Source organism: Ipomoea triloba, chromosome 12 (genome assembly GCF_003576645.1).
Source record: "Ipomoea triloba cultivar NCNSP0323 chromosome 12, ASM357664v1".
Taxonomy (NCBI): domain Eukaryota; kingdom Viridiplantae; phylum Streptophyta; class Magnoliopsida; order Solanales; family Convolvulaceae; genus Ipomoea; species Ipomoea triloba.
In genome coordinates, this window is record NC_044927.1 from 16,707,548 (window position 1) to 16,728,834 (window position 21,287).

General features: G+C 38.5%; 1 protein-coding gene across 1 annotated transcript; it reads left to right on the top strand.

The window, feature by feature from the left end:
- Positions 1 to 6,621: 6,621 nt before the first annotated feature.
- LOC115999448 (soluble inorganic pyrophosphatase PPA1-like) lies at positions 6,622 to 19,812 on the top strand. The gene is made up of 10 exons (XM_031239298.1): positions 6,622 to 6,777; positions 17,331 to 17,509; positions 17,779 to 17,915; positions 18,322 to 18,350; positions 18,517 to 18,582; positions 18,751 to 18,858; positions 18,960 to 19,025; positions 19,123 to 19,243; positions 19,333 to 19,414; positions 19,521 to 19,812. Exons 1-10 carry the CDS (start codon positions 6,622 to 6,624, stop codon positions 19,561 to 19,563), a joined length of 987 nt encoding a protein of 328 aa, XP_031095158.1. The 3' UTR covers positions 19,564 to 19,812.
- The last annotated feature ends 1,475 nt before the right edge of the window (positions 19,813 to 21,287 follow it).

The window sequence follows — 21,287 nt, forward strand, 5'->3', positions numbered from 1 at the left end:
AGGATAAAGTGTCATACCAAGCTCTCGGAGCTTGTTTCAAGCTGTAAAGTGCCTTCTTCAACTTGTATACTTTGTTAGCTCTCACGTCCTTCAAGAAACCCGGAGGTTGTTCAACGTACACCTCTTCTTCAAGAAGTCCGTTCAGAAAAGCGCTCTTGACATCCATTTGATACACTTTGAAGTCTTTGAAGGCAGCATANTTACTGATCGACTGGTTGGTGTTTGAAACTGAGCCTTGCACTTGTAGTTTTAGGAAGTTGAAGATGATGTGCGCCCAGTCCATTTGAACGTTGTTCCAGATGGCATGGAGTATTTTGGGGATGTCCAGATTTATCTCATCGGTTCCGGACACCTTGCTGAGGATGAACTTCATGATGAGGTCAGCTGCAATTGCAAACCTCTCCTTCAAATGGAACNTGGAGCGAAGGTTTCATCAAAGTCTATTCCTTCCTCTTGGCAATATCCTTTAGCAACAAGTCTGGCCTTGTTCCTGACAATGACTCCATCCTCATTCATCTTATTTCTGAAAACCCACTTTGTTCCAATGACGTTCTGATGATGAGGTCTCGGAACTAGTTCCCAAACGTCGTTCCGTTCAAACTGATGAAGTTCCTCTTGCATTGCTTGCACCCAATCTGGATCACTTAGAGCCTCATCAATCACCTTAGGCTCTATTTGAGATAGAAAGCAAGCGATCATGCTTTCTCTGTATGCTGATCTGGTCCGAACCTTGTCACGTACATCTCCAATTACTTGATCAGCGGGATGGCTTCTAAGCCATCTTAGATCAGGTTGTGGCTCCTCAGTTGACTCCTCGGTGGTTGGTTGGGATGTGGGAGGATCATCTATGATCTGGATTGAATCAACTGAATTAGTAGCATTCTTCTTTGTAGTGTCTTCATCATCTGATTCTGACTGGAGTTCTGCTACGTCTCGAACTATCGGCTGCTTCTCATTGAGAGGTAAGTCTGATCTGTCGATCGTTTCCAGCTGAACTTCCTTAGAGTTTTCAGCTGCATCTGTTGACTTTGATGGTTGATCTGTCGATGCTCTATCATCAAAAGAGACATGTATGGATTCTTCAACCACCAATCTCCGCTTGTTGAAGACTCTGAATGCTTTACTTGTCGACGAGTATCCCAGAAATACACCATCGTCTGCCTTTTCGTCAAAAGCTCTTAACTGAGTCTTTCCATTGTTGTGGACATAGCATTTGCATCCGAATGTATGAAAGTAGCTTACATTAGGTTTCCTTCCATTCCACAACTCATATGGAGTCTTTCCGACTCCTTTCACGATCAAGGACTGATTTTGGGTATAGCACGCTGTGTTTACTGCTTTTGCCCAAAATCCTTGTGATATGTTGGCTTGTGAGAGCATGGTCCTTGCAGCTTCCTTGAGAGTTTTGTTCCTCCTTTCAGCAACGCCGTTCTGTTGAGGTGTTCGAGCAGCTGACAACTGATGATGAATCCCGTTCTCGCTGCAGTAGCTCTCGATCACTTGATGATGAATCCCGTTCTCGCTGCAGTAGCTCTCGATCACTTGGTGATGAATCCCGTTCTCGCTGCAGTAGCTCTCGATCACTTGGTGATGAATCCCGTTCTCGCTGCAGTAGCTCTCGATCACTTGGTTAAGAATCCCGTTCTCGCTGCAGTAGCTCTCGATCACTTGGTTAACGAACTCTCCACCTTGATCTGACCTCTCGATCACTTGGTTAACGAACTCTCCACCTTGATCTGACTGAATCTTGAGTATCGAGACATCCTTCTCAACTTGAACTTGCTTCAAAAGATTTGGTAGGGCAACTTTTGTCTCGCTTTTCTTGGTTAAGAATACGGTCCAGGTGAATCTTGTGTAGTCATCTACTACCACAAGAGTGTACTTCCTTCCTCTCATGCTGGGTGGATCCACCGGGCCAAATAAGTCCATATGAAGAAGACTTAGTGGTCTGGTAGACGATGTCTCGACTTTGGTTTTGAAAGAGGATTTGATCTGTTTGCAACGTTGACATGCCTCACAAATCTTGTCCTTCCGAAACGTGACTTTGGGCAGTCCTTCCACAAGATTCCTCTTAGTAAGCTTGTTGATGGTTTTGAAGTTTAGGTGGCTAAGCTTACTATGCCAATCCCAGCATAAGTCCTCTTTGCTCCTTGCTAGCATACATAGGGATGGTTTGGCAGATCTCCAATCCACTATGTACATGTTTCCTTTCCTTGCTGCTTCCAAGACGACTTCGAGAGATTCCTCTTGTATGATCTGGCACTTGCTTTTGATGAAGATAACTTTGTAGCCCTTGTCACAGAATTGGCTCGTGCTAAGGAGATTGAACTTGAGTCCTTCAACGTAGGATACCTCCTAGATCACCAACTCATTCTTATGGATCTCACCAACAGCCTTTGTGCGTCCTTTCTTCTCGTTGTCTCCGAATGTCACCAAGGGACCTTCGATAGGATGGATGTTCTCTAGCAGTGTTAGATTTCCCGTCATATGTCTCGAACATCCACTGTCAATGAACCATACGTCCCTGGTGTTCTACATGCAAATCAAGCAAATTTAGGTACCCAAACTTTGGGTCCTGGTTGGTTAGTAAGTTTAGGCATCCATTTATACCTTGGGCCCATTACTCTAGGCCTAGGTGCAATGTAGCCATTATACGATTGATAATCATAAGGAATGCTAGCAAAGACTCTGGGCCTCTTAGGTGCATAAATCAGCTTAGGTTGAGGCTTGACCTCGAACTTACGCACCATGCCCTTCATGGCCTGTTTGGTCACGTGGTACCGTTGAAACTGAGGTTTATTCCACGGTTCATATTCTTGTGACCAATCCTCATCAGATGGGTAGTGTCTGCCTTCCTCCATCCGTGAGTTCCTAACTCTATGGATCTCAGACCTTCCATATTTGCCTTGAGGCGCATTATATGGAATGTAGCTTCTTTTGTACTCGGAATGGCCTTGCGAGAGATAGCTAGGTGATCTTTCGATATTGTTAACCCAGCCATTCTTCGTAGCTTTCCTATACTTTCCATTGCTGGTGTATAGGGACGGTTTGTGAATAGCTACCCTGGACTTTCCTGTTGGTCCTTTATGACCTTTATTCGGTTTGGATTGAGATCCTCCATTACTTGAAGTTCCCAAACCGTTGGTCTGCTTATCTCTCGAGAGACAGTTCTGACGGAACCCTAGTCCGGTTCTATCATTTATAGGTCTATGATCATTTACCATTTTCTCCACTACTTTAGAGGAATTAGTAAACGATGCAATAACCTCTCTAAGATTAAGCTCTCTAGCCTCTCGAGCTTTGCACTCTTCCTTAAGTTGGATTATTTCAGCTTCTAAATTGCTTACTTTGAGATTTAGCTCTGAATTCTCTTTCGAGACATTCTTAAGCATTTCTCTTTCAGCAATTAGTCTGCTATTCTCCTCCAGAGCTTTAGCATGAGAGCTATTAGCGATGCTGAGGTCCCTCCTGAGTAATTCCATGGTCTCGAAGGGATCCTCATCGCTTCTAAAAGAAGAACATTGGGAAGTAGAGATAGAGCAGCGAGATGTAGAAGTGGAGGTTACCTCATTGTTAATAGCCATAGCATTGATCCTCCTCTTCTGTAGTGTATAAACAGATGAGCCCCCTCTCATCCTCTGAGCTGCTGCTGCTCTCGCTGGAGCTTGATGTCTCGGACTCCTCGATTGCCTTCTCAAGTTCCTCAGCCACAAGCGTCTTCCTGCGCGAATGCGTCTTTGATGAACTTTTGAAGCCTCCTTGTGTTGGCTTCTCTCTGGATTCCTCTTTCCTCCTAGAATCCTTGCCTTCTTGGCCTTGATATTTGCTTACCGGTGGGTAAGGACATTCGGCCTTGAAATGCCCCGGTCTCCTGCAGTTATAGCATAGACCTTGGTTTTCTTCCTCCGTCCTTCTGGATGGATATCTTTCATTTTTCCTTCTTGAGGAGGAAGGTGAACTTGTATTGCTCTCCGGTGTCTTCTTCATGAACTTCCTGAATTTTCTCATAAAAAGAGCAAATTGTTCGTCAGATAAGAGATTTGTGGGATTAGGATCTGACCTTGAGGAGGTGGATGGTTGATCAATAACCAGTGTCACATTCCGTCTGTCCACCACGTCCTCATCTTTCGGAAACATCTCAAATTCGAAGGCTTTGAGATCTCTAAATAGTTGGTCGGTTGTGGTGTTCTTCAGATCCCTGTGATCGCGCATTGTGATCACCTTCATCTCCCACTCCTTGGTAAGGCCTCGTAATGTAACCCCTCGTCTTTCCGATAAGTCTAAGGGTCGGAAAATATATCTTTAGGCTATGACATTCATAAGATGATCTCCCGATATGTCAAGGGTATTTTTATACGGAGGTATAGATGTCATTAAGCTGCGATCGTTCGTGCCGGTCACGAACCGTAAAATTTTCGAGGACGAATTTTCAGCTCGGATTTCCTTAGAAATTGATGATTAGGCATGTTATGACTAAGTATGAACTTCCTGCTTAGTTAAGTTGAAATTGGATGAGCTATAAGGGTCGAAATTTATTTCTGATCGTACACCGCGAAATTTCCGCAGTGTACCGAACCTAGCCCATTTTGGAGCTTTTGACTGGAATAAATTTGCGGTTTCGAAAATTATTCTTTCTGGATTATTTTCCACCGAAACTTTATCTATTTGGACCCCAACTGATAAGTTGTGGAGATATTTTATTATTTTATTATTTTTTTTCCTAAAGCTTATCCCATAAGTTGGGATTAAATATAAAAGGAATTTTTTTTTCCCTTTTCTTCCCCAAATGCCAAAAAGAGAGAGAGAGAGNTTATGAATTATTTGTCAAAACTTTTATCTGATGGAAGTGACAAATGGATTACCTTACTTAGCCGTTGTGCTAATTACACTTCACCGTGTACGTCATTTCAGATGTCATCCAGTGAAGGATCCTGTAGCCCGGCAAACACTCCTGATCATGTTTGCCCGGGACCTACTTTTGTTGGTCAGACTTTGCATGACACGCCGGACAGAGACCCCTATTCTCCACCCGATTCTCAAAGCTCTCCAGACTATACTCCAGCGTCCCCTGACTATACTCCAGCAACCCCAGTCAGCCCAGTCAATCCTTATTCCTTTTTGGACTTAGTAGATGAGTTAAATGCTCAGTATGGGTACTACCCCATAGAGCTTATTCCCGGTTCTGACCCTATCGAGTTCATTGTCCGCTACCCGTGTCCGTGGGACTCCGACCCACGAGATTTTCGTGACGAGTGGTCAATGATGTTAGTCGAGTGTCGCTTCCTCGATCACATCATGTGGTTCGAGGGAGAGTGGCACCTCGTTTGGGGCACGTACACCACACCGGTGTACCGAAGTTTGGATTAGAGGGCCAGAGTTGGGAAGTTTTTGGATGGTTTTCTCTTTTTGTGTATATATATCTTTTGGTAGCCTTAGTTTTGGCTGGCTCTAGTTTGTTAGGGCAGTGGAGGACCCGAAGTTTGTAAATAACAGCCGTCGGGCAAATTCTTATAAATACCTTTTGATATTAATATATATGCCTAGAATATTATATTTTGATGTTTGGGGTGTTGATGTTGAGTGTGTTTCTTTTAGCCTGTGCACTTAGAGTGGAAGTTTTATCAAAGAGGTGATAGGCTTCACTCTAAGTGTGGCGGTAGCACCCAGTTTACTGCTGTAAGATGTAAGCTTCCGCAGCGTTGTATTACGCATATTGTAATAGTTGTCGGAGCAGAAATTGGGGTGTTACACGTAAGACCTTCAGGTTTAGCTCCTTTTGTGGGATCTCCTTCTTGAGATCACTAATCTCGGTTGACAACTTCATGAACCGAGATTCCATGCTGTCGATGCTCTCTCCTGGCTTCATCTTGAAGTCCTCGAACTTCTTCATTGCCACAGTGAGCTTGTTCTCCTTTTCCTGTTCATCACCTTCACCAATCAACATCAAAGTATCTCATACCTCTTTTCTCGTGGTGCACTTTCTGTGTAACACCCCGGCTCGGCTATACCGTACCTCCGGAGTAGTTACCGCCACACCTAGACCGAACCCAGCCGAAACCATGCGGAGTTCGCTCTAGGTGCACAGGCTAAGGGAAAGGAAAACTACTTCACATCATCACCATTACCCAACTTGACTTCATATATATATAAGCAAAAGGGGTAGCTGCACTAGCTACCACTATATACAAGAGTTTTAGTACAACCTACTAGCCAAATAAGTTCATCATGGCTACAAAAGGATACATATACACAAAAGAGTCCTACCCCGAACTTCCCCAACCAACCAAACTACTCTAAGAGGCGGTACACCGGTCCGGTGTACGTACCCCATACTAGATGCCACTCACCTGCGAACCAGGTGATATGGTCCAAAAAGTAGCAAGGAGTGTTCACCATAGACCACTCATCCCAATAATCCGAAGGATTGGGATCCCAAGGATAGGGATAAATGACCACGAACTCTAAGGGGTCACTCCCCTCTAACACCTCGATGGGATAGAACCCAAACCTAGACTGGGCCCTATCCAGAAAAGTCGGCTCACTACTGCGAACCGGAATGCGAGAGGGTGTAGTCGGGTAAGCTGGGGGAGGACTGTACTGCGGAGGAGGAGAAACAGGAGCATGGATCGGGCCCAAGGCAGGAGCATAGACCGGGTCTGGAGCAAGAACCGAATCGGGAGTACAGACTGGAGCAGGAGGATCTGGAGCGAAACCTGGGGCATACGGGTCATCCCCCGTCAACAAGTGCGCGTAGCTGTCATAGTCAAAGAGGGGGAGGTAGAACTCTGAGGAACCACTAGTGTAATACCCAGTATTTTCCTAACATTATTATTTTATCCTAAGGCGTTGACATTCATAAGTTATGATCTTTAGATATTTCAAAAGAATTTTTATAAGTGAGTATAGTTGTTATTAAGCTGCGATCGTACGTCCCGGTCACGAACCGTAAAAATTTTAGGAGCTAGTATTCGGACCCGTTTGTCCTAGGAAATGGATTTTTAGACACCATACTATTATTCTGGAATTTCCTATTTAATTAAATTAGCCCATAGCAGCAAAAATTTATTTTTGATCGTACATCGCGAAATTTCGCGGTGTACCGAACCTAGCCCAATTTTGAGTCTCAGTCTGGAGTAAATTTTTGGTTCCGAAAATTATTGGAATTAAATTATTTTCTACCAAGAATTCATCTGTTTTAATCCCGAACAGTCCAATTGAAGATATTTTTCTTGAGTTACCATAAGATTTTGACACTTGTCACCATTTCTAGCCACATGTTATTATTTAATTAATTCTTGAAGATGATCCAAATAATGTGGCTTATCCTACAAGCTCCCTCATATAATATATAAGCTTTGTCTTTAATTTTTTTCCATTTCCCTTCAAATTGCCGAAATCAAAGAGAGAGAGAGAAAGTGTGATCATCTTCATCTTCTTCACCATTTTTCCTCCATTAAAGCTTGCTTCCATAGCCAAGTTTCTTCACAAGTGTCAAACTATTCGGTAAAACTTCGATTTTATTCGGTGGAAAGCTTTGTTTTTCCTCCTAGAGCATGAATCTAAGCTTAAGTTCTTAATATTTGTTGTTATGGTGTTGATTTTGATCTTAGGGTTTTGAGTAAATTGGGGGAAAAGATCCAAAATTCATCCTACGGTGTTAATATACTCTCAAGGAGGTAAGGAATCCCTTTATTTGGTTGAGGTTATTTGAAACTAGATAATTGATAGCTAGGTTGTGAATTGTGGTTGATTGGTGTACATGAAATCTATGTGTTATGTGAAAATTATGTGTTTAACTTGAGGAACTCTTAGATGGTTCAAGAAATTACTCTTTGAATTTTTGGTAGTTTTTGTGTACATGTTCATAGGTATTTATGTCCATATAGGCTTATACTTGTGAAAATATTGAAAATCCAGATAGATTTCTGGCAGTAACTTCCGAGATTTATTGGGAAAATTTGGTAATGTATTTTGATCCTATTTTCTTCAGATATGTAGTTCAATAAGTGTAGAACCTGCATATAAAATTTCATAATGATCGGAGTAGTATAAGTATGGTTTTCGAATTTTTTTCCAAAACTGGTCCAGAGAGAAAAATTCTGGACAGCACACTGCCAAGGGCAAAAATGGAATTTTCTGTGTTTATTCGCGGATCAAAATGATCAAAACTTTTTATGGACATCAAGTACTATGAGTTGGGGTTCTACCATAAAAATTTCAAGTGAAAAAGAGTTCGGGAATTATTTTTACCGGCTCAATCTTTCGGACTGCGCCAAGCTGAAATTTTCTTATAAGGAGGTGGTATTATGTACATGTAAAGAGTAAATGTATTTTGTGTATTATGCCTATGTTAAGGTTGGGAAATGTATATGTTATATGCATTGAGATGTATGTGTCAAATGTGAGACTTATGTGATAAATGTGGAGTTGAAAGTGTAGAGTAGTTACACTTGAATTACTTTTGTGAAGGGATGTTAGTGGATCATCCAAATGTTTTGAAAAAGAAAAGGAGAATTTTTGAATTGGGTTAAAAGGATAATTAATTTCCGAGTATTGGAATTGACTCAAGTATGTCCAAAATATTTTCAAAGCAAGAAAAGGGAAAAGGTGGAAAAATGTTTTCAAACCTTAGTTCTAGTAAAAGTGGTGAAGGACCTTGTCTTGTAGCCTACGGGATAGAGAGCTTAAAGTGCCTTCCCGTATGGTGGTTATGTTATTGTATGACCAGTTCATACTGTGGGTGAAGTCTATTCGCCGAGTACTATATCACCCGGAAGGAAAAGGGTCTCCTGCGGGGGTGTGCACACTTAAGTATAGTAACTCTATTTTCGGGTAGGAGTCGTTCTTATGAACCTAGTGAGGCTAGCTAGGAATCATTCTAACGCTCCTATAAGTCCAGGGGATCAGTATTAGACCGGGCGATGACCACTGAACCCGAGTTGAACGATCCAAGTGGTCAGTCAAAAGTGGAGAAAGGATACTCTGAGGCCTCACACTCACTTTCTATCTAGGACTAAGAGGAATTTTGAAATATGAATGTAGTTACGCCGTAGCTACGGAAAAGAAAGATGTGACAAGTAATTAAGTACCCAAAGGTTGTGGGTGATCTCACTCTTTGAAGAGTGAAAAGTGATGAAAATTTCATTATGAGGGAAAGGTTTTTCTACTAAGGTGATTACAAGCAAGATGTGTGATTTATGTTTTCTACTACTTACTAGTATGCATAATTGTTTAACAATATATTATTGGGTATGTAAATGATTACCAAATGACCTTGTCAAGAGGGAAAATGATATGAGACGTTATTGAATTTTACTCATAATGTATGCAAGTTGCTATTTATAACTGTTGCAGATAGAATCTTTGCCGATGAGTAAGGTATAGGGTTTCCTATGTAACAATTTTTACAAAACCTTTATTTAGTTTTGAATAACCCATGGATATCCTTACTTAGCCGTCGTGCTAACTACACTTCAATGTGTTTTCTGATAACAGATGTTATATAGGGTGGGTTCCTGTAGCCCGATGAGCTCTGAATAGGATGGAAGTTGAGGTTGGGGTCTACTCTTTGATGTAGACAAGGATTGTTGTTAATGTTGTAAGTTTAGCCTGTGCACTTAGAGTGGAGTTTGTCAAAGAGGTGATAGAATTCACTCTAGGTGTGGCGGTAGCACCCAGTTTTCTGCCTATAAGATGTATGCTTCCGCAATATATTATTATTGATTTGTAATTAATGTAAGAGTTGAAAATTGGGGTGTTGTTGAAAATTGGGGTGTTACAACTAGAGTTCCCCGGGCTACAAGAGCCCACACTAGACTCCATCTAGTAAAGGACACAACGAAGTGTAGTTAGCGCGACGGCTAAGTAAGGAAATCCATTGTCACTCGAAAGTAAACAAAGGTTTCAAAAGCGACAATAATAATAATAAGTAAAAAGATAAACGTTACCCAACGGTCGCAGTCTTCCTGCAATCATTTCAACGATAAAATAGTACCACAATATATAAGTAACTTCGGCACATAACACTTCCATTTCCGAGAATATTCATTTAGTTCAAAAGTGAGAAACACAACGCCCACACTATTGTTCGAGACACCCGACAATTAATCCTCACAACTCCACTCAGCGAATAGACTTCGCTCTGCAGTATGAATCAATCATACAAAATCTCACACTTCACTCAGCGAATAGACTTCGCTCTGCAGTATGAACAATTCATACAGAACCCCTCACCATTCATTATATTCACACGACTCAAAAACCATCACACTTGCTCGAATATATTCCCCAAAATACATATATTAGTTAACGTTATTTCTATTACGAAAATCCAAGTACGAGAGTCACGATAATTCTTAAAACACCATTTTTCTCTAAATTAGTAATTATAATGCACAAAAATAATATTTGAGTCTTCAAAAATTCACCCGATTGCCCGTAGGCCTTCAAAACATCGCAATACTCGGGATTAAAAACATCGGGGAAAAGTTTGGTAAAAAACAAGTCGAAAACGAGTCCGCGTCGCGCGGACTCGCGGCTTGCCGCACCAGCGGACGCACGGCGGACGCAGGCGTCCGGACCGCGTCCAGCCTCTCTGCTAGAAGATTTCAGTTGGCGCAGTCCGAAAGATTGAGCCGGTAAAAATAGTTCCCGAACTCTTTTTCACTTGAAATTTTTATGGTAGAACCCCAACTTATAGTACTTGATATCCATAAAAAGTTTTGGTCATTTTGATCCACGAATAAACACAGAAAATTCCCTTTTTTCCCTTGGCAGTGTGCTGTCCAGAATATTTTTCTCTCTGGACCAGTTTTGGAAAAAAATTCGAAAACCGTACTTATACTACTCCGATCATTATGAAATTTTATATGCGGGTTCTACACTTATAGAACTACATATCTGAGAAAAATGGAGTCAAAATACCTTACCAATTTTTCCCAATAAATCTCGGAAGTTACTGCCAGAGACTAACTTGATTTTTTTTCAATATTTTCACAAGTATAAGCCTATATGGACATAAATACAACCTATACATGCATAAACTAGCTATAAACATGCATACAAAAATTACTAAACATTAAAGTGTAATTTCTTTGAGCCAACTTGTAGATCCACAACTTAACACATATTTTTTTTTCACGTAAAACTTCCTAGTCACGTAATTTACTAGCATTTGTTCACCTTCAAGTGATTGAGCCAACTTAAGGGATTCCTTACCCCGTTGGAAGATCTTAAACCGAAGAAGTTGTTAGTTTCCTTCCTTTGAGTCCAAGGATCCTAAAAATGTCACCATAACAACAATATTTTCATGCACCATTAATTTACACTTAAGTTCTAGGGATGATTTAATCCAAACAAAGTCTAAAGTCTTACCTACACTTAGACACTTGAGTTGGAAAAATGCTTGGGAGCTCTGTGATCACAATGGAAGACTAAACAATTTCTTTCCTCTTCTTCCTTGTGTAATTCGAAAATGTGGGGGAGTAGGAGAGATGAGTGATGTGAGTTTTGGCTTGAGAGTTAAGCAACAAGTGCAATCCTCCCATACCTATGTGACATGCCATTAATGACCCAATCTTAGTTAGGATTTGTTGCCACATGTCAATACCTTATGGAGTCTCTAGGAAGATCACAATTTATTTGGCCAGTTTATGGTTAAATCAGATGAAAGCTCGGAGGGTTATAACTTAATTCGGGAAAATTCTAACGCCAAAATTATCCTAAAAATAATCCCGTCGCTAATCACCAAAATTGGAAATTTTTCGGTATCTCGCGAAATATAGGTACAGGATTCGTAACAATTTACCCCTTACAGTCCATTTAAAATTTTACTTGAACTAACTAGAAGTTTAGGCTTAATCGTATGATACTTAATAATCCAATTTCTAGGAAAAATTCGAAATGAATCTACATCCTTAAAAATGTTACGGTCCGTGACCGGTATGTAGTTCGCAGCTTATTAATAACTTAGTAAGGAAAAAAAAATTCTTTCGATCACCGAGAGACCTTCTCCTAATATCATAGCTTAAAAAAAATATATCTATATTCTCGAACCTTAACTTTGTCGGAAAAACCGAGGGGTTACATTCTGACTCTTGGGAAGATGGTTTCGTCTATAGCTCTGAAGAGGATATCCTTGGCAATGTTGTCAAGGTTGTTTCTCTTCATATCATCACTCGTCCATTCTTCCTTAGGTTTTGGTACGTACTTTGGTGTGTCTTTGGTTTGCTCTGCAGAAGTGTTGACCATTAAGATCTTGACTGGTCCAGTTGATATAACCTCGGCCATCTCATCATGGAGGGCTGATAAGTACGCAAGCATGCGTGTCTTCCAGTCATCGAACCTGCTAAGATCAAAAAGGAGATGTCTCGACAACATGCTGTGCATATTGAAAATTATCTCGTGCTTTGAAAACTTTTTAAAAGATTTTTCAAAGAAGGATCTCTAAGCAATATAAACAAAGGTTATTATCAATCAGAGAGCTTGCTCTGATACCAATTGTTGGTCCCAAGGGGATGGGGTACAAGTCTAGAGGGGGGGTGAATAGACTTGTATAAGATTTTTGCAAATCTTTTTCGACCTCTCGTGTGTATTGGACTTAGGATGTTTAGGTCCGATACCTCACAAGATGAAGACAAAGTTTTATGCGCAGCGGAAAAGTTATCCCCTTTTAATTTGCACGAGTTTGAGTAAGTTCGAGAGGTGTGGTTATATGCAGTGCAGTTCGAGAGATAGTTAGCGAGAGGTAAAAACAGAAAGTAAATGCGAGAGAGATTTTTAAGTGGTTCGGCCAACCCGCCTACGTCCACTCTTCTTCTAGAAACTCCCTAGAAGGATTGCACTAAAACTTCCCTTTTTAGTACAATATCAAGCGCTTGAGCTTTGATCACGAAGCCCGCCTCAAGCCTCAGGTTTTTCACCCCGCTTCTTGTTACTCCACCTCTCGAGCACTTGAGCTTTGATCACCAAGCCCGCCTCAAGCCTCAGGATCTTCACAAGACAGCTCCCAGGTTACTCCGCCTCTTCTTGCCTTCTGCAAAGCAAGGTTGTTCCGGTTGTCACAAGTTGAGTGTAACAATCTCCAATCTGACCAAAAGCTTTCGTTGGATAATCTTCCTTGTAGTGCAGCTTCGGTCACCTTCTAGATGTGTAGTAGTTTAAGCTTTGTAACTCTCTCAAAACACTAAGATGTGTTTTCTCGCTGTTATGAATATCAAGTATGATATTCCAGATTAAGCACTTGCACTTTTGAACGTTTGAACTAGACACCTCTTATGATAGCTTGAATTTTTCGAACCCCATTGAATTTGTGTCTTCACGTCCTTATATATGAGAGTTGAGGAATAATTCCGTTGGAGGGAAAATTATTCCGTTTGAAATCTGTCTCCCATGCCGATCATGGGACTTGCATATTTTTAGCATGTTTCATGGAGTGGTAGTCTTGTAACTTGAACCTTTTGTCTTGTAGTGAATATCCCATATTCCACTATCTTGAGTCCATACTCCACTTACTTCTTTTGGTAAAAGTTACTCTTTTTATATTCCCATTGATCCTCGTTTTAGGGAATAAGACCGACCTCTGATTGGTGCATCTTCTATTTGTTGGTTGTGGAGTTCTGACGTGGCATCCACTTCCAGCTGTTCTATTTTCCCATAATACTCTGTCAGCACCTCCTTAATATTTTATCTCCATGATATTCTATTTCTACAAACTTAGATTACTTTATCTATGCGTGTTAATTGCCGTTCAGTTCATTGGAGAAGTGCTAGTCTTTCGAGACCAAAAATTGATGTCTCGATCTCATGTCTTGAACTGGATTGATGTTTCGAGAGATTCCATCTCTCGAACTCTGCTTATGTCTCGAGACTTAGTTGATGTCTCGCAGACCCTTATTCCTCCAGTGATGTCTCGTGCCTTCTTCTGATCTATCTATAAGCTTACAAGACGAAACTTCTAAGATGTTCAAACAAGTTCACCTTAAGCTTAAATATTTTCCGAGTTGAGCTCAATTACCCGGTTGTATTTTCACTCTTAGTTTACTTGTCGAACTTACATGTCTTTCCTATCTATCGAGACTTAGGGGATTGAACATTACATTTGGTATCATCAAAACCTATTACAGTATGTTCCTAACAATAGTCCACGATATAAATTGCCACCATCTAACGTCTTTTATTTGGGCCTAAGCAATAACAATGTCACTTAAATATTTAAAACCCAATCAAATTAAATGCTCAAAGTATATCACAGTTGTGTTGCCCTCCTATAACACAAAACAAACCATCTCAAGTATTTTTTTAATTTATTTTATTTTTTTTCCCTAAGCAGTCTCCTTAGACAGAGGTGTCAAAGTGGGTTGAAACTCGTGAGTTAGCCCTAAATAGTCGCACAGTAAGACGATTAGTGCCTAAATATTTTTTATCCGCAAAAATGCAAGTCTTGCAAGCTTGACTTACACGGGTTGACAGGTTACACAGGTTGGCCCGTACGGACTGCAGGTCAACCCGTAGGTTTCTTTATATATATATATAACATTAAACAATAAAAAATTAAAAAATTTTAATTTCTAAACAAAAAAGAATATAATATTATATATGTTAAATTATTAAAATATACAACAATATTATATTAATTTATTTTTAAAAAAAGTTTGAAGTTGGCTTGCAAACTAAACCCGCATGATGTAGGCTAGGGCTTAAGAATTCTAGCCCACAAATTTTATAGATCGGTCTGTAAACATACGAAATTTATAGCTTACGGTGGGACGGGTCTAATGGGATGGACCAACCAACATTGGCACCTCTACAATCATTATTGTGTGGACCATGGTCCACCCGACTGTGTGTAGGGATGACAATTCCAATCCGCCCCCGCGGATATCCACCCGAATTCACCCCGTATGGATCGAGTGTTTTTTTTTGAGTGATAGTGGGTTGTGAGTCGGGTTGGATTCGAGTTTTATGTACAAAACTCGCATAGCACCCCACCCGACCCACCATGTGTGTATACATAAATATAATAGTAAAATAAGTAGTACTAGTATATAGTTAATTATAAATGACTCAATAACTTGATAACTTTTTACTATTTTTATATCTAAACTACTAAATTTATTTTTAAAATTAATAATTTAGTTATTATATTATAATATTTCTATTATTTTATGTTTTAGTATATCTAATGAATTTGTTGTTTAATTATGTGTAAGTACTTTTGATATAATTTTTTGAAAAAATTAATAAGTTGATAAGTGATGGGTACCTGTAGTGAGCACCCGCACCCGGTGGGGGTGGGGATGAGTTATGAAAAAGTACACCCGATGCGGGTTGGGGGGTGGGTGGGTGGAGAAAATGTAAGGTGGGTCGGGTGATGGATGTAGTCCTCCCCGACCCATTGCCATCCCTAACTGTGTGGATTATACTGTTAAATAATGTACATTCAATATAAAAATAATGTACTTTTAGTATAAAAATAATGTACATTGTATTCATAGGATGTACATTATTTGTGTATTGTATGTACATTATATTGTATAATGTACATTCAGTACACAAATAATGTACATTTAGTATATTAAAAATGTACTTTTTGTTATGGTCCACACAGAACTATGTGGACCATGGTTCACACAATAATTTGACGGCACCTCTGCCCTTAGATGTAATGAAAACAGATTGACAACAATCGTTATATCGTGGACCAGGGTCCACAATGCACTGTAGACCCCTGGTCCGAAACGACGTCGTTTCGAATGTTAGTGGACCATGGACGCGAATGACTTCAGGGAATGATTTCAGGGAAAACACAGAATACTTATCTAGAATACACATAATGACTTGAGGAAATACACAGAATATTGACACAACTACACAAAAATCATTCTCCTAACATTCGAATACGCAAAACACGTCACAACCTATATTTAAGTATCCCTAACATGAATACACAGAATCGTAGTGTACAATACACAAAATGCCTTCAAAGAATACATAGAAAATGAAAGCACCAAATACACAAACACATCACCATGTGTTTAGGTACTACTAACATGAATACACATAATTATTGTCTAAAATACACAGAATGACTCGAGGGAATACACAAAATATTGACACAACTACGCAGAAATCATCCTCCTAACATTCAAATACACAAAACATGTCAGAACCTATGTTTAAATACCTCTAACATGAATATACGAAATCGTAGTCTACAATACATAGAATGCCTTCAAAGAATACATAGAATATTAACACAAATACATAGACCGACTGAAACGGAAAACGTGATTTCCAAAAAAAAAAACCATTAATTAAAATGACCAAAACGACGTTGTTTTGATACGGGATGCACAATGCATTATGCACCTTGGTCCACGATATAAATTACCGATCCACAGTGCATGTCCAACAATCACTTCATTGGGCTAATAAACGTATTAATTAACTAATTATTCAACCCAATAATTAAATTACCTGGCCGATTAAGTTAAAATTAATCACTTTTAATTAAATAATTAGACTAATTCAACAAATTATTGAATAGTTTTAAATTTTTAATTATATCAATTAATTCAAATATTAATCTAATTAACTCACTAGTCAACCTCCCAACAAAATTTACTAAGTATATCAAACTAGTTATCATTATTAATTTTCAGTTAGGGTCCGTTTGGAAAGTAGGAAAATGACTTCTGAAAAATGAATCATTTTTCAGAAAATATTTTCCATTTCGGTATTTGACTATACAATAGAAAACTATATTTATGTGTTTGGTTCATTTTCCAGAAAATAAGCAGAATGGTATACTTCAACATTTTATTTGTTATATACCAAAAAAAAAAAATCATATCATCTATCTACCAATCTTACACTTTTTCTCATTCAACTCTTAAATATTACATTTTGATTTAAAAGTATTACATTTTTTTTCAAAGTGTTACACGTTTTCTTATAAGGAGTAACAATTAATTTATTACTCCATAATGATTAGTATGTTAGATTTCTCAACATTAATATTACGTTTCTATATAGACTCGACTATTTTTACGAATAAAAATCTGGGAGACTACCTTTCATGAGAGTTACTTTAAATAGATGGAAAAATGGTTAAATAGGCCCCTAAATTTTACACAAAAAGTCAATTAGGCGCCTAAATTTTTAAAAAGTATAATTAAACCCTCAAACATATTAAATTGAGACAATAAAGTCCAAAACGAGAGGGTGCAAACTGACTTACGAACTTTGACCCACTTTGACAATACTAACTTGATAGACTCGGTCAATATTGACCTTGAGCCCTTGAGGTGACTGGATTCCTTGCTGAGTAGAGAGTGCGTGTGTTTACACGTGACAACGTGGTTACTTGTCTGCTCCCCCCTGGCACCCACTTCCCACCGGCCACCTCTTGCGTGTGTATATATATAAACGACACCGGATTGATCTCGCAGTTGCATTTCTACCTTGACCTACTTTCACCACCTGTTACGCCATTTTCTTTGAAAACAAGGTCAATTACTGCTCCCTTCTCCTTTCTCTATTACTTGTTGTTTCCTTAGTTATACTGTTTAACATGATTCAAGTTCTTAAATTCTTGTTTTGAATTGTAATATGCTCAAAAACTATATATATGACATGTTGTAGTGTTCCATTTCCATCTTTATATATAGCTCTTCTTGGTCAATTGATGTTGTATTTGTATCTGCACAAGATTGAAGCTTGGGTTTATATAGAGGAACCTTTTTGTTTAATCCCTGGTGTGTTTTGATTTGTTTATAGTAATCAGTCAAACATGAGCCAATCCGATGAAGTTGCTGCATTTCCACAAAAGCGGACTCCTCGTCTGAATGAGAGGATCCTCTCTTCTATGTCCAGAAGATCTGTTGCTGCTCATCCTTGGCACGATCTTGAGATAGGTGATGACTCTTCTCCAGGACTGTTTTATTCTGCTTAATAGATGCTTAAATTTGATGTTTGCTGGGCGGAGGCCGGTAAAGGCTTTACCTAGTCCACTAGGAGGATTGTTGGGCGCCTGGCGGAGGCAGGTAAAGGGCTAAGTCCAGTATCCTGCCCTCTCAAAAAAGTGATGGCAGTTTATAAGGAAATAAAGTTGCGTCTTTGTTACAAATTATACCATTTGATCTTAATAAGTGGTATTAGAGTAAGGTAAAAACGGTGTAGTTAAAACTGGCACGTGCTAAGAGAAGAAAGGAGATTGTTGGGTGGAGCCCAGGAAAGGGCCAAGTCCCACACCCTGCCTTTGATGGCGGTTTATGAGGATCCTAACAATGTTTCCATTAATTATTTTTGTTTTGTTTGTAGGAGCTGAAGCACCAAAAACTTTCAATGTTGTAAGTAGTCTTTCTGCTATTATGTGGACTGGATTTCCGCCTATTTGCTTGATTGATGATTAGCAGATTTCTTCCATTTCTAAGCTTAAGATCATGAAGATGATCTTATGACTAGATTATACCTTCTGCTGCATTGATTTGTGACTTTGTGCTGCATTTTTTACAGGTTATTGAGATTACAAAAGGGAGCAAAGTCAAATATGAACTTGACAAGAAAACTGGTCTGATTAAGGTATGATAGCGCATTATCTGATATCTGCAGCTCGGTTGAATATACACATGTTTTATGCATATGACAACAACAATGTAACTTCATTAAGACAGATATTGTGAAAAATCAAAGTGTTTGGATGAGTCACTGCTCCTCTCATACTAAAATTTTTCGACGGATTACCTGCAGGTTGATCGTATCTTGTATTCATCAGTGGTTTATCCTCACAATTATGGATTCATTCCTAGAACACTATGTGAAGATAATGATCCAATGGATGTGTTAGTCCTTATGCAGGTTATTGAAGTTTCAACTTTGCTTTAATGAATGTTGAATGTTGCACTTTTGAGTTAGATTAATGAATGTGGATAGGCTAAACAGATTGACATTTTATACAGGAGCCTGTTCTTCCTGGTTGTTATCTCCGAGCTAGGGCCATAGGGCTGATGCCAATGATTGATCAGGTTCTTTTCATCCCTATGCATTAAACCTTTCAATCATGGGATCCCTGTAATTTGTAATGCTCAATATTAACGATGCGAACTTTGATAATTGTTATAGGGTGAGAAGGATGATAAAATTATAGCAGTCTGTGCAGACGACCCTGAATATCGCCATTACACTGATATCAGCCAGCTACCCCCTCACCGTTTAGCTGAAATCCGCCGTTTCTTTGAAGATTGTATGCTCTTCTCTATAATCTACAGCAATCTGTATTGAACCATGTACTTGTAGAATAACAACATTTTCTTGAATCTGTGTTTTCTTCAGACAAGAAGAACGAGAACAAGGAGGTCGCAGTTAACGAGTTTCTGCCCTCGGATACTGCTTTCGAGGCTATTCAGTACTCCATGTAAGATTTACATATCATCATTATTTGAGGAAATCCATATCAATGTGGGTGTGAGATGATTCAATTCATCTGCAGTGGATTTTGAGTATTGTGGCATTCTTTGCAGGGACCTCTACGCGGAGTATATTATGTACAATTTGAGGAAATAGGTTGATGCCTGAAGGTGCAACAGAGCTATTGTTCTGTTTTTGTTTCAACATCTTACATTATCAGAGCCCATCAACATTTCTACTCTCGACTGTTGTTTTATTTGTGATTTTATTTTGCTTGGGATGTTGACATGTTTTGTTTTCGACAACATTATATACATTTTACAAATTAAGATACTTAACATTGCTATGACAATCGACAACATTATACATTTTGCAAATTCAGATACTTAACATTGCTATGACAAATATGGTGATATAGTAATGTGGTAATATATACTCTCTCTGTCTCATTTTACTTGTCTTACTTTTCTTTTTAGTTTGTCCCAAAATGTTGTCCTCTCTCTAAAATTGAACATCACCATCATTCTACTTTTTCCAATTTACCCTTATGACTTTTGCATTTTTTATTGCTTTTATTTCTAAAAGTGAAAAAGTGGAGGGTATAATTGGAAAGAACATTACATTTACTTTAATTTCTTAAAAAGCCTACAAAAAGTAAATGAGACATCCATTTAGGAACGGAGGGAATAGTAAACATAGTAAGAGTGATAGTTACATTTTTCTGTTGAGTGGGGCCAGTCAATGTCTCTTATCGTTCATGTCTAGAAGGCTAGTGGTCAATGCCTCTTATCGTCCATGCTTAGAACGCTACTGGATGAGGTCAGAGCTGGTCCAAAGGTTTTATAGGTCCCTGGGTGAAATTAAAAAGAGGGCCCCTATATGAAGAATTTGTTTCTGGATGATTAATTTGTTTACTTTTTTTTTTTTTTTTTTTTTTTTTTTTTTTTTTTTTTTTTTTTTTTTTTTAAATTCCGGATGAATGTTTTTTTAGGCAACATTGTATAAAAAAAAAAAAAAGGTCAAATAGGCCTCTAAACTTTACACCAAAAGTCAATTAGGCACCTAAACTTTGAAAATGGTCATTTAAACCTTTTTACATGTCAAATTGAGGCAATGAAGCCCAATAACCGGTAAATGACCTGTAATAGCAAGTCATTTAAGTTCCGGCGACAGGCGACGGCCTATTTCGCCCTTTTCCCTAAAAAAATTATCATAAAATCGATCTTAACAAAAAAAAAAAAAAAAGAACAAAAGAAATTGACACTTATATGAATCAATCAAACCGAATCAATTGAATTGTTCGATGCAATTTTCATTTATATAGTAATACAGTTGAAATTACTAGTAGAATATTTGCACTATAATAATGTCACAAATATAGTAATTTAATGAACTATTAATTAGTACTTTGTCCTAATGAATTATCAACTAGTACCATATTTGCACTATAGTAATGTCACAAATGTTGTAATTTAGTGAACTATTAATTAGTACTTTGTCCTAATGAATTATTACCCCACTACCCACACATATTGGCAAATTATTGTGTGGACCATAAATGTAATATACATTTTTAATATACTAAAAATACATTATTTGATAATATATAAAAAATCATGTATTTTTAAATAATATATTCTTAGTATACAAATAATGTACTTGTATATTAAAAATATAATTTTTATTTATGGTTCACACAAATGTATGAACTATGGTTCATGGAATAATTATTGACACATTAATATCAATTGTTATAGTATGGACTATGGTTCATATTGCATTACGAACCCTGATACAAAAATTTTGTACTTTCAGTTAACACATTCTGTACATACAGTTAACAATTTTTGTACATGTAAACAAATAACTTGATAATTGCT

Coding starts and splice junctions, on each gene's coding strand:
- LOC115999448 (XM_031239298.1), top strand. CDS start 6,622: ATGGATCGGGCCCAAGGCAGGAGCATAGACCGGGTCTGGAGCAAGAAC. Junction 6,778..17,330: donor TCATAGTCAAAGAGGGGGAG/GTAGAACTCTGA, acceptor CTTGCTGAGTAG/AGAGTGCGTGTGTTTACACG. Junction 18,351..18,516: donor CACCAAAAACTTTCAATGTT/GTAAGTAGTCTT, acceptor CATTTTTTACAG/GTTATTGAGATTACAAAAGG.